This window comes from Grampus griseus (assembly GCF_964374135.1).
Source record: "Grampus griseus genome assembly, chromosome: 11".
NCBI lineage: Eukaryota > Metazoa > Chordata > Mammalia > Artiodactyla > Delphinidae > Grampus > Grampus griseus.
This window is the reverse complement of record NC_139005.1, coordinates 96,544,774-96,558,684: the sequence shown is the minus strand read 5'-3', so window position 1 is coordinate 96,558,684 and position 13,911 is coordinate 96,544,774. Positions and strand designations below refer to the sequence as shown.

The 13,911-nt window shown below is 53.3% G+C and overlaps 1 protein-coding gene across 3 annotated transcripts in view; it reads left to right on the top strand.

Moving 5' to 3' along the window:
• Positions 1–7,367, top strand: part of PACSIN2 (protein kinase C and casein kinase substrate in neurons 2) — a 140,069-nt gene extending 132,702 nt beyond the window's left edge. For 2 of the 3 annotated variants that reach the window (XM_082666508.1, XM_082666509.1), the window contains 3 exons: positions 766–888; positions 1,331–1,527; positions 5,581–7,367. In XM_082666508.1, the coding sequence (XP_082522634.1) occupies positions 766–888; positions 1,331–1,527; positions 5,581–5,693 (433 nt within the window). In that variant the 3' untranslated portion in view covers positions 5,694–7,367. The remainder of the gene's footprint in view (positions 1–765; positions 889–1,330; positions 1,528–5,580) is intronic. The other variant, XM_082666510.1, reaches the window with a different exon arrangement.
• Positions 7,368–13,911: the final 6,544 nt, after the last annotated feature.

Genomic DNA, 13,911 nt, shown 5'->3' with positions numbered 1-13,911 from the left:
TGTCTTATCTCTACCGTCTTGTTCTACGCTCTGCATTTCATCACCTGGCTGTCAGCACTCAGGCCAGGCTGGGGTCAAATTTCTCTCTGGTCCCCTCTGGGCCTGGCACACAGTAGGCAGTTGATACAGTTAAGCAGATGGATTTTCCCTCTCTGGAGCACAAAAGGGGTCCTTTCTTCCCAGAAAGGGCTATTCAGCAGGCTTTGCTTCCGATTTTGGAAGTTGCAGACCCAGAAGAACCAGGGCGGAGGCTGTTGGGCCCTTTTGTAGTCAGAAGGAGAGGGTACGCTGCTCTATGGGGTCTGGAGAGCTCCGGGAGCCTCCCTCCTGCTCTCGGCAGGGCTCTGAGCCTCCCCGGCTGTCACCCTCGCCAGGCTGAGCCCCACAGGCTGGCGGCTGCCAACTCTCAGCAGAGAGCCAGGTGGGGCGGACTATGGAGAGAACCCCTGAGCCCAGAAGCACTTTGCTCCAGCGAAAGCCTGTGCCCACCTCAGGGCTCCTGTTCAGGATAGACTGTGTTCAGACACAAGGAGGGCAAAGGGAAACCTTGTTCTCTCTTAGACACTTAAAGCGCAATTAACAGCCAAAGCGTTGCCAAGTGTTTTGCTAAAACAGGCTTTCTGCGCAAACAACATATTCCTCCTATTTGACGGGGAGCCGATTTGTCCCTTCAAACCCTGGCCCTGTGATCCTGCAGCTGGGAGCACCCGGGACCTTGGGGGCCACCGAGTTGGGGTCCCCTGAAAGCTCTCTCTCTCCCCGTAGCGACTTTAGTGTCCCGAGCAACAGCGCACGGTCAGCGCAGTCACTGTCCAGCTACAACCCCTTCGAGGACGAGGACGACACGGGGAGCACCGTCAGTGAGAAGGAGGACATTAAGGCCAAAAAGTTGGTGAACAAACGTTTCCCTCTGGTTTCCACCTCGCTCCTTTGTCTCTCCTCTCTGTCCAGGGTCTCACCCCCTCGGCACTCAAAGCAATGCATGAGGCCTGCAGGAGGTGGCCCGGCTGCCAGCTGGTGGACGGTCTCTGGCTTCTCGATCTCTTAGGGAGGGAGGCACCAATTAACAAGCTGTGGTTGCTTTTTCTCTGCCCTCTGTTAACCCATGTCAAGGTCCCGGCACACCAGCACAGGAAGATGGGCATGCCGGGCGGCCCCGCAGGGAGCCTGCCCACGCAGGGCTGCTGAGGGGGCTGTGATCCTGCAGAAGGGGTCCCAGCCCAGCCCCAGGGCTCCCTCGGCTGCCTGGGCGGGGACCAAGGTTCCAGGCAGGGCTTCAGGCCTCTGCCAACCCCATGCTCAGGGCCCTTGGGTCAACCCTTTCTTGCAGTGTGAGCAGCTACGAGAAGACCCAGAGCTACCCCACGGACTGGTCAGACGATGAGTCTAACAACCCGTTCTCCTCCACGGACGCCAACGGGGACTCAAATCCATTTGACGAGGACACACCCTCGGGGACGGAAGTGCGGGTCCGGGCCCTTTACGACTACGAAGGGCAGGAGCACGATGAGCTGAGCTTCAAGGCTGGTAGGTGGCCCTCCCGGCTGGCATCTGGGGCGAGTGCTTCCAGCCTGCTGGGGGAGGTTGTTGTTTTTTAAGTCTGCTAAAATTTCCTGCTAGTTTCATTTGTGTGTTCGCCAATCCACCCCCCATTTTAAAAGTAGCAGATGGGGCTTCCCTGGTGGCGCGGTGGTTGAGAATCCGCCTGCCAATGCAGGGGACAAGGGTTCAAGCCCTGGTCCGGGAAGATCCCACATGTTGTGGAGCAACTAAGCCCGTGCGCCACAACTACAGAAGCCTGCTTGCCTAGAGTCCATGCTCCGCAACAAGAGAAGCCACCGCAATGAGAAGCCCACACACCGCAATGAAGAGTAGCCCCCACTCTCCGCAGCTAGAGAAAGCACGCACGCAGCAAGGAAGACCCAATGCAGCCAAAAATAAATAAATAATTAAAATAAATAAATTTTAAAAAAAAAGGTAGCAGATGCTCAACACCAAAGCTTAGAAGACAGCGAGGTGCCCATGTGCCTTTGCCCAAGATGCTGCCTCAGCAGGGCTAAGGCCTGTGCACAGGAGATGCTGATCACCAGGCTCTCTGGAAGCAGCTGCCCTATGGGTCCCCAAGGGAAGCCTTTCTCCAGAGGCCCACAGCTGGCAGAGGAGCCCAGACCCCAGAATAGCAGGCAGCATGTCCGTGGGGCTGCAGAGCCTCATCTTGGGGCAGTGCTTTTCACACTCTTCCTGCAGCCATGCTGTGTGCACACCTACCACCAACACACCTTTGCTGCCAGTAGCTGAAACCCCGGTTTTATAGACCAGTCTGGATCCTGATTGTATGAGCTCTGTGGGTGGAGATTTTCTATCCTGTCCTTTTTTTTTTTTTAATGCTGGTTGTAGTTCACCAAATGGGTTGCAGCCCTCCAGTTGAAGAGCACTACCTTAGCGCCTGTCCAGAGACGCTTGATCGGCCTGTGCCAAGTGGGCCCAAAGGGAGCCAAGTTCCTTCCTTCTGCCTTGCCCCTCCTCAAAGCCAGCCCAAATTCAGCATCCATCCCTCCAGGGCAGGGGCTGTGCTGGGCCCTGACTCAACCAGCACAGGCTAAAGTGTGCCCTCCATGCTCCATCTCTGGGACGGACCCTCACTTCTGACCCCACCCCACACCGGCTGGGGCTGTGTCCGGAAGCCCTTCTCTCTGCACTCAGCAGGCCGGCCAGCTCTCCCCAGACACTCGACCCCAGGGTTGGTCATTGGGTGCCTCTGGCTGGTTGTAGAAAGTTCTTTTCTTTTTTTTTTTTTTAATTTATTTAATTTATTTATTTTTGGCTGCGCTGGGTCTTCGTTGCTGTGCGCAGGCTTTCTCTAGTTTTGGTGAGCCAGGGCTACTCTTCATTGTGGTGCACAGGCTTCTCATTGCGGTGGCTTCTCTTGTTGCGGAGGACGGGCTCTAGGTGCGTGGGCTTCAGTAGTTGTGGCACTTGGGCTCAGTAGTTGTGGCTTGCGGGCTTAGTTGCTCCACGGCATGTGGGATCTTCCCAGACCAGGGCTCGAATCCATGTCCCCTGCACTGGCAGGCGGATTCTTAACCACTGCACCACCAGGGAAGCCCTGGATGTAGAAAGTTCTTACGTGTCTTTTTTTTTTTTTTTTTTTCTGTACGCGGGCCTCTCACTGTTGTGGCCTCTCCCGTTGTGTAGCACAGGCTCCGGACGCACACGCTTAGCGGCCATGGCTCACGGGCCTAGACGCTCCGCGGCATGTGGTATCTTCCGGACCGGGGCACGAACCCGTGTCCCCTGCATCAGCAGGCAGACTCTCAACCACGGTGCCACCAGGGAAGCCCCTCTTACGTGTCTTTAAACACCTTTGTTGAGTTTTCTTTTCTTTTCTTTTTTTTTGGTGGGGTGGGGGGGTGTGCCTTGAAACTTGCGGGATCTTAGTTCCCTGATCAGGGATCGAACCCACACCCCCTGTAGTGGAAGGGTAGAGTCCCAACCCCTGGACCGCCAGGGAATTACCTCGAGTTTTCTGACATCTTTGGTTGGGGTTGTTTCCCCCCTGCTTTGTTTGTTGATTGATTGATTTTTAATTTCTCATTCTTTCTAAATCTTTCTTTTTCTCATTTGGCCCCACTGTAGAGCTTGTGGGATTTTAGTTCCCTGACCAGGGATTGAACCTGGTCCCCGGCAGTGAAAGCGCCAAGTCCTAACCACTGGACTGCCAGGGAATTCCCTCTAAATTTTACCTATTGGATTAGTCAGCAGTTTTATAGATTTAAAATGTTTCCTTCTGTTCCCAGTGAATTACCAAAAGCAAACTGAAATGAATGTTTCTAGTCACTGGTTTACATTTCCACAACTTGGAAGGTTCCTATTAGTTTCGTCTGTTTTCTGTGTTATTTTTCTTTTCCCCGACGTGACATTAGTTCCCGGCCCATACTGCTTCCTCTGTCTTAAGCACGCTCTGGCCGCTCTCCACTTCTCTGGGCCTTGGGAGCCTGCAGAGTCTTCACTTGGTGCACTTTTCACCACGTGACAGCATAATAGAGCTGGTGCCCCGTCGGCTCCGGGCAGCCTCGCTCATCAGGGCCTGATGGGAGAAACACCAGTCATCAGTGTCGCCCCTGCCAGGGGCCCACGGGGGCACCTGGGGGTGGGCGAAGATGAGGTTTACCACTCAGCACGCCACACCTCGGCCCCCTGCATTCGCTCCTGATGTTGCCAAGCCAGACTTGCATGAGCACGGGTGCTGACAGAAGCGGGTCAGGTGCACAGCAGCGGGCAGAGCCATCTCGCTCATGGGAGTAATGGCAGCCCCCGTTTACCGAATGCTCGCTACGTGGACCCAGGGCCCTTTTGTGTTTTAACACTTAGTCCTCACAGTGCCCCCCCACCCTTCCCCCGGTCCACAGATGAGGCAGCTAGCTCCAGGGATGGGGCCTTGGCCAGGTCTCCCAGCAGCCCAGGTATTGGCCCCCCAGGCATCTGGATCAGTGTTGCTGCTACACAAAATAAGGAGTCAGGGAAATGTTGCTAAACAAGGCTTAATTGCCTGAGGGAAAAAAATGCAACTGACCCTGAAAAATGGACCAAAATGCCAACAGGAAATACAAAGCTGCAAAGTGACCAATAAGGACAGGCCTCAGCTGGCCTGTCTTCTGCCAGTCCCCACAGCCATCTCTGCAGGGTGGTCACCGACCAGAGCTCCTTCCTGTCCCCTGGTCTGGGCTGCTCTGTCTGTCCTGAACAGGAAAATGCCACGCCTGGACCTCCCTCCACCTCAGCCCTGACCACACCTTTGGTCCTTGTCCCCTGGCCTGTCTCCTTGAGGAACCAGGGCTCCATCTGTCCCTCTCTCGTGTCTGTATCTCCTTCACCACCCAGGGCCTTGGTGTGATGTAAAGGTTCCTTCACGCTTGAACAAACAAAAGATAAATCAAACTGCACTAACACAGAGCCATGGGGAGATTCCAGAACCGTGCCGACACTCTCAGTGTTGGGAGGGGTTGATTTCCTTAAGTCAGAGGACAAATGTTCTGAGCTAGCTGCTGGGGATAGAATAATGGGTCCCCAACGCTCCCACAGCCTGCAGTCTAGACACACATTAAATGAAGGCACCAAGACCATGGCAACGAGTGCTGGAGGAGATACAAGAAGATCAGGCGGGCCAGGGCCCAGGGGAAGGAAGGATGGCAGTACAGGGCTGTGAGGGAGGTGGCACAGACCCTGTGAAAGGATTCCTCTGACCTGGCCTGGGACAGTCAGGGAGGCAAAAGTCCTGCAGCGTTTAATTCTGCAGTCTCTGTGGGAGCCCCGCTGGCAACTGAGAACAGCTTGCTTTAGGATCACTGTGTGAAAGACCTGGGTCTTTAGATCTCTCAGAGGCCCCCATGACTAAACACGAAACCTCAGATGCAACTTGATAGAGAAAGAGCCAGGCCCTCGGGCCACGTTGCCCCCAGGAGAATGCCTGCCCCTCCCACCCAAGTTAGGGACCCTCTGTGGGCCCAGGGTGGGGGCTAAAACATGAGGGTGATTCTCTGACCCTGTGGTCACCAAGACCGCTTCCTTTCTGTCTTGCAGGGGATGAGCTGACCAAGATAGAGGATGAGGATGAGCAGGGCTGGTGCAAGGGACGGTTGGACAACGGACAGGTTGGCCTGTACCCAGCGAATTACGTCGAGGCGATCCAGTGACGGGCTGGTGGGCTGGCTGGCGGAGGGGTGGAGGTGGAGGTCCCAGGGGCTCTGTTAGCCATTGGCCCCGGGCTCTGGTGCCTCCAGCCAGCTGCGTGGGCATCCACTCCTCTTCCTGCAAAAGATGATGGTTCCATTGCTCTTGGCTTCATGGTGTCTCTTGAAGGCAGACAAGCTGGTCCTTTTACCTGGGACTCGGCACCCTTTCCACAGTGCAAATGGAGAGATCTGAGCACAGGAAGATGCAGTACAACAGAAATCGCCGGGACCCTCCCCTGCCCCCGCTCCCCCACTCGCTGTGTGTTGGCTTATCATGGATCTGTATATTCTTGACCTAGTCTTTCCTCCTCTCCTCCAAGTCCATGGTAATGGTGGGTTACACTGATTCTGGTTCCACTGATTACTTTCTCTGACGAGTCCCATCACCTGCAACTTAGATGAACAAACTTACATGCCATTTTCTGAGGGAGGACTTTGAGGTTTTTAATTTAAAGGCTGTGTACAGTTACTTTTTTATATACATGTTCTTCCATTCATTTATACTTAAATTATGGCATAGATGGATGTACACCAGTCTTAAGGAAATATCTCTATTTCCATGTCGTACTGTTAATCAACCATGCCACTGCCTGGGGCAAGCTGCGAGAGCCAGTAGCTCATCTGGACAGACAATGTTTGAGACAAGAGATTGCAGTAGAAAGATGGGAACACATGGCTGGATTCCTGTTGTGAATGCTGTCCACGTTTGGGGCATCCAAATGTGACTTTCGCAAATAACCTTATGTAGAACTCTCTAAAGTCACCACATTTAAAAACTGTTTTCACTCTGTGCTTAAAACTTCACTCATGCAAATTAACAATTTTATCAGTGATTTGAAAGGTTAAAAAATAAGAAGACTAACTTTTCAAGTGAATGCATCTATAGTTAAGATGCTTTATGTTAGACTGTCATGTCTTGGTGTATATCTGTATATATTATTTGATATTCAGAGAATCTAAAGAGCTCGTCTACTGTGTTAATGAGATTTAACAGCTTTTGACAGTGGGTTTAATTTGTAAACTGCTTAAAGACCGTGGCATTTGGGCACAGGCCTGGCTGGTCAGCTGAGACCCTCCGGGCTCGGGCCCTGGGCCTCTCTGAAGTGGAGCCTGCTGTAGGGAAGTCTGTCCTCACTGGCTAGCTGTGGGTCCAACTTCTAACTAGCCTTAGTCCTTTCTGTAGCAGAACACTGTACAAACCTCCCGTGTCTTTCCAGCAGTTGAAGATTTCACTGTCATCTATATTCCTCGTGAGCAAACAAAAGCTGGGTCTCACCCCCCTAGCACAAGGGTCTCTTCTCAGTATCCTTAGTCATCAGGGAGCAGGCGTGCTGGGGCCGGAAGCTACACTGTAATCATGGGGCAGGGGAGGGAGGGATAACCTTTATTTTGTGTAACTCAGACATTGGAGAAGTGGCTGCTGCCATCACAAGCTATGCATTTTATTCAATGTTTCCAGTGAGCTTGATGTCTTGCTTGGAAAATGGATGTGTGTCTGTCTGTCATGAACACTTACCAGCAGAAATCCTCATTCCTTTGCTACAGATGTACCAAAAATTGTCACGTCTTTTCAGTTTAGGTGTTTCTTTAAACGCATAGTATTTTAGGAAGAAAATCAATAAACAGTTGATCTCGTGAGTATGACAGTCTCTGTGCTGTGCGTGTGCCTCATGCTCTCATCAGCTGGTGGACGTGTCTTCACTGGCATTTATGCACCAGCTCTGGAGCCAGGCAAGATCCCAGGTACAAGACCACTGCCCAGGGGGCCGTGTCCCTGTCCCACTGCCCCTGCCAAGCTAGAGGTTGGGGAGTTGAGGCACCGGAGCCCCTTGCAGTTCTTCTCTCCCCCAAACCTGCCGCTGTGTGGCCTAGGCTCCCCCTGTGTGGGCAGCAGGCTGGCGCCTCCCTGCCCACTCCCCAAGGCCCAAATAGCAGGACCAGCCCAGAGACCACTCATCACCCGAGCTTCCCTGAACGTATTTCCTGAGCACCCGCTGTGCACTGAGCCCTCTCTACTTATCTGCAAAGAACATGCCCATCTCCAAACACACTGTGAGTGAGATGAGTCTCCCCGTTTCCATTTTACAGAGAAAGAAGCAGAGGCTCCAAGAGCCAGGCTCACCCCAGGAGTCCCCGCTGGCCTGTGGCACCGAGTAAGATCCCTGAAGAGCCCTCCACCCTCACCCTCGGGGTGACCGGAGTCGGAAGGAGGCCAGGGCAAGGCGGGAAAGGAGAGGTGTGAGGGCTGCTGGACTCACTGACGTCGGTCAGGCTGCCAGAGAAGCGCCCCATCTGGGCACCAGGCCCTCACAGGGGTGCAGGAGTGAGGGGGTAGCCGCCACGGCAGGTTAACTTTGCCAGCTCATTAAGGGCCAAGGATGAATCTGTCATCTGCCACCTGGTCTGATGGTGATGGGGCCCCCGCTCTCCACTTCTGAGGAGAAGCTGGAGCCCATCGCAGCTGCCCGCTGCCCAGGGCAGTCACCAGCTTCTGCCTCGCCAGCCCCAGGCTCCTCCGAGAGACAAGCTGGGCCAGAGCAGAAGGGAGGGGTCAGAGCAGGCACCCAGTCCCGTCTCCTGAGCTGGGCCTGCTGGGCTTTTGGTGAGCTCGTGTACTGTGATGCCAGCGCATGGGGGAGGCTGGAGTCACCCCACTTTGCAGAAGACACAGAAGGTCTGGAAATTCAAGTCCAGTGACTTGCCCAAGGTCCTGTGACCGAACCGTGATTCAAACCCACATCTGCAGGACTCTCGAGGGGCAAGCCCGTCCTCGCTTTCTCCACTGGCGGATAAAGAACAAGGTGGGTAAGCAGGAGGAACCCTCAAAAGTCAGGCCGAAAAAGCCGCTGCTCGGCGAGGCCCTTTTCTCAGCTTCCTGTATCCTCAGAGCTCCTGCGAGGAAGCCTGAAGGGCCCACACTGCCCACCTATCCTCTCCCGGCCCGGCCCTCGGGGTGAGCCTGTAAGCCTTAACTCGCTCCTGGGCCTCATCTTCTCAGGCAAGTGTGATACCTGCCTCCCGGGTGGGGGTTAGGATAAAGGGGTGAAAGGCCACAGGTGCTCGGGAGATGATAACTTTTGCCATGATTATGCGTGACACCTCACCCTCCTGGTCCCCGGTCAGGACCCTCTGGCATCCTTGGCTGCCCCTCCCATGCCCTCCATGCTGGGCCACTGAGCCCTCTTTGCCTCTCTGTCCTTCCCCACCCCCATAGCCACTGCCTGGGCCAAGCTGCCCCTTCTCCCCCTGGATCACTGCTGCATCCACACCACCCGCAGGGGTCCCCAGGGCTCTCAGCAGCCCACCCCACCCCACTTCCCTCAGCGGGGCGGGGGGTGGAGTACTTCCTCCTCTCCAAGCCCCCCAGTAATGACCAGAGGGCAAGTGACCTATGGCCTAGTGACCTGGGCAGGGATCTGATGCCACAGTACGAGCTAAAACACTGGGTCTTCTGGAGTCCCTGCACATGGAGGACAGGGCTGGCCTCAGTGTCCCAGGCTTCCCTGCAGGGCCTTTACCCACCTAAACACAGGCAGGCCAGTCCCCTTGCCCGGCCTGGCCTTCTCTGGGTGGCCTGTGGATCTGGGCTGTGCCAATGCCTCAAGTCCTAGGGGGCAGGCTTGGGGGACCGCTTGCCATCCATGGGATAGGGGTGTGGGAAGCTGAGGGGCCCCTCCTTGTTCCTGGGGAAACTGAGGCCAAGTGAGGGTCAGGAGTGATGTGCCTGTGGCCACAGAGCAAGTGGCTGGAGTAGCTGAGCCAGGTCTGACCCCGAATAGCCCCTCCTGGCAGGCAGTCGCCTCCCTCCCTCCCTACTTTCTGTTCCTGGGTTGTATTCATTCCTCAAGCGTTCTTGAGCACCTACTGTGTGCAAGACTCGGTGGTGCCAGGACAGACATGAGGAAGGGCCCGTGTTTGCCTTCAGGGGGCTCCAGAGATCAGGGAGAGACGGGGTCACTGTGATAACTGGCCGCAGTGGCCGGAGATGAGGGGGCAGGATGGTCTCCTGAGTGTGCGTGGTGGATTCTGGAGGTCAGCCTACAAGTCTCAGGAAATTTGGACAAACAGGGCCTCCCAACCCGGCTCCAAGACCCTAAGGGGTGGGCACTATGGGGTCCTTGAGCTGTTTCCCCCACTTCCAGCGGGAAGTGTCCCCGCCTGGGTAGAGGTCAGGCTGGGCTGTGGGCAGCCTGGGGGGACCTCCACCCCTGTGGGCCCTGAAGCCCAAGCAGGTGCCTGAGCCTCTCTGAGCTGGGTGTCCAGAAGCGGGAGAACTTGCCAGGTCGGGGCCCTGCTCTCAAGGTGTCCTGGAAACTGCCTCTCACCCCCCCCCACCCCTTCTCACAGCCCCAGCTCTCTCCAGGGTGGCAGCTGCCCTCTCTGCGCCTCTTTGCACCCCTGCCCAGACACCGGCAGGAGGTGTGTGCCCCTTTCCGGGCCTTAGTTTTCCCTTAGACGGGCCCGCAGTGACCTCCGGGCTGGACCTCTGTGGTCTCTGGAGGGAGCGAGCAGAAGGGCCGAGCCACAGCGCCTCAATGGACAGACCTGGGCCCCCCTGGTGGAGAGGCCTGGGCCCGGCATAGAAGCAGCTCTGCTGCCCGGGGAAGGACAGACCCAGGTTGAGGTATGAGACTCATGCCCCACCAGGCAGGGCCACTGCCAAGCACAGGGTCAGAGGAGCCAGGCTGACCCTGGCACTCTTGGGGGACAGGCAGCTTCTCAGCCTGCTGTTTCCAACCAGCCTTGGGCTAAACATGTATCAGCTACATGCCAGGCCCTGTGCTGAGCACCTTTCCCTGCAAAGGATCATAGAAATCTCCCCACGATGTATGAGCACCATTTTATAGATGAGGAAACAAACGAGAGAGCTTGAGTGACTTACATCGGGCCACACAGCAAGTCAGGGTAGAGGTGGGATTTGAACTCCGATGCCCAACTCCAGACAGCAGATGCTGTTGTCTAAACTGCTGGTTCTCAAACATCTAGAGGGCTTGTTACAACCCAGCTTGCTGGGCCACATTCCCGAGTTTCTGAGTCACCAGGTTGGGGGGTGAGGCCCAGGGCTTGCACATCTAACAAGTCCCCAGCTGACGCTGACCCAGGACCACCCTCTGAGCAAGTCAGAGCTGCCCCAAATACCAGCAATTCCGTGTCCTCCTGGATTTGTTCATATAACCAGCAGATGCTCCTAACCCAGCTCTGGGGACCCAGAGACTGATCAACCACAGTCTGGGCTGAGGAGGTAGGCACGCTAAGGACAAAGAGAGCCCAGGGAGCAAGGGACACAGGCCAATGTGACCTCCCATCCCTGGCAAGGGGCAGGGAGGGTTAGGAGGCAGCCACGTAGTAGAGGGAGAGCTGCCTCATGAGGGTCGGATGGGCACCTTGTTGTGAAAATGGTCTCACCCCCAAACACCATCCTAACTCAAGCCAGTAATAACCAAAGTATGCAGACCCCAGATGGAGACTCCGGACCCTCCCCAGCCAGAGGCTGGGCGTGAACGCTTCCTCCAAGCCATATATTCATCCATCTCTGAAACTGTACAGAAGAAGTCTGGGTTTTCCACACCAAAACCTGACACAATATTTTTTTCTTCTCTGAAAATTAATGAGTCTTACAAAGGTGTAAAAACGAAGCCAGTGGTTAAGAGCGTGGACTGTGAGGTCATATTCTCTGCACTCAAACTTGGCTCCAATTGTGGGGCCTCACTTAGCTCTGTTACCTTGAGCAAAATACTTAATTTCTCCGAGGCTTGGTTTGCTCATCTATAAAATGGCAATGATAGTAAACATTTGTATTTCACTCTGAGCCAGACCCTGCTCTAAACTCTTTAACATTTATTAATATTTAACAAACCAGCCCTATGAACTAGGTAAATATTATTATTCCTATTTCTATAGGTAAGGAACCTGAGGCACAGAGAGGGTAGGTAAGTTGCCCAAGGTACCATACCATACAGCCAAGCTAGCTAGGTTCAGACGTGGGTAGTGCAGTGCAGTCCCTGCCCACTAGGCTGTGCTGTTGGACAACGAGGTCGCCTGCCTCAGAGGGCGAGGATGTGCCTGCCCCCAGTGGCGCTCATTAACATACCTACCAGAATGGGAGTTACCGCATTTCCGAGACGAGCGCCTCAGTGCCACTACGGGCACATCTTCTTGCTTAAACAGCAAGCTCCTTGGTGCAGACACTGCACCTTAATCTTCTCTCTCGCCCCAGTGCTTTGGAGCGAAATTGAAAAGAAAAAATGAAATCCATTTTGGGCCACCCAGTAAAACTCAGATTGGACTCTTTTAGACCTCTTCAAATCCTCTGTGGAAAAGACTAGGAAATGAAGGAAGGAAGGAACAGATGAACAAATGAACTGCATAAATAACGTAACTGTCTGAGGAAAGGATAAGTAACACCGGCCGTCAGCGGGCTAAAGCCCTGACGTGCAGCATGGCAACCGAAGGCCACAGAAACCCGAGTGCCTGGCCAAGAGGTCTGAGAACAAACAGCCCCAAGCCGGATGGCATTTGATCAACAAGGTGAAACTGACTGCAAGCGAACTGTGTGCAGCTCATTGGCCACTTCCTGGTCAAGATTAGCCAGGCTGCTCCTGCCCCTCTATAATAGTTTTCAGGGCTTCCCTGGTGGCGCAGTGGTTGAGAGTCTGCCTGCCAATACAGGGGACACGGGTTCGTGCCCCGGTCCGGGAAGATCCCACATGCCACGGAGCGGCTGGGCCCGTGAGCCATGGCCGCTGAGTCTGCGCGTCCGGAGCCTGTGCTCCACAATGGGAGAGGCCCGCGTACGTCAAAAAAAAAAAAAAAAAAAAAAATATAATAGTTTTCAAATAACAATGTTAATGACCACTCAGTAGTTGTAAAAGGAACAAAGGTTCGGATGAAAACTTGGAAACTAGGCAAAAGTATTCAGAAAAACATTAAAGTCCCAACATCCAGAGGTAATACTGCTGACATTCTGGTGCATTTTTTCTAGTCTTTTTTCTATACATACACATGTGCCCATGTTTCATTGTCCTTATCATTAATGTGTGTGTTTTTTACAAAACTGGGATCATACTCTCAACGTAGTTTGGTACCCTGCTTCATTCTCTTAATATTTGATCATGAGCATTTTCTCCTGTCCCTAAATATGCTTCCACTAAAAATGTTTAATGACGTTCCATGTGTGAGAAGTCTTATATTGCTGAGCACGTCTTTGTTTCCCATCTTTTTTTATTTTTTAAGGTATAGTTTACATACAGTAAAATGCACCCTGTTTAGTGTATAATTTGACAAATGCACATACGTCATGTAACCACCACCACAAACAAGATAGAGAACTGTCCCCTCACTCTCCAGATTTCTGCCTGGTCCTCCGTAATCAACCCCTCCTTGTATTTCCAGCCCCTGGAAACCACTGATCGGTCTTGTTTCCACAGTTTTGCCTTTTCCAGAATGTCATGTGAATGGAATCATACAATATGTAGCTTTTTGAAATTGTCTTATCTTTCACTTCACATAATTCGTCTGAGATCCATCCACGTGGTTTCACGGATCAGTTTGTTACTACTTATTGTGGGTAGTTTACATGGAATGCATTTACCATGGTTTGTTAGTCCAAGTGAAGGATATTTGGGTTGTTTCTAGTTTTTGATTACAAATAAATGCATTATAAACATACAAGTACAGGTTTTGTGTCAACATAATTTTTCATTTCACTATCCAATTATTTTTTTATAATATTGTAATGTTGCAAATGTCACAGTAATGAGGATTCTAAATCTTTTATCCCATTAAAGGCGGTAATGGCATCAGCTTAAATTTCTTTTTTTTTAAAATAAATTTATTTTATTTTTGGCTGAGTTGGGTCTTCGTTGCTGTGCGCAGTCCTAAATTTCTACTTCTAAAAGATCAATCAAGGGGCTTCCCTGGTGGTGCAGTGGTTAAGAATCCGCCTGCCAATGCAGGGGACACGGGTTCGAGCCCTGGTCCAGGAAAATCCCACGTGCCGTGGAACAACTAAGCCCATGCGCCACAACTACTGAGCCTACGCTCTAGAGCCTATGAGCCACAACTATGAGCCCACGTGCCACAACTACTGAAGCCCACGCACCTAAAGTCCATGCTCTGCAGCAAGAGAAGCCACCGCAATGAGAAGCCTGCGCACAACAATGAAGAGTAGCCCCCACTT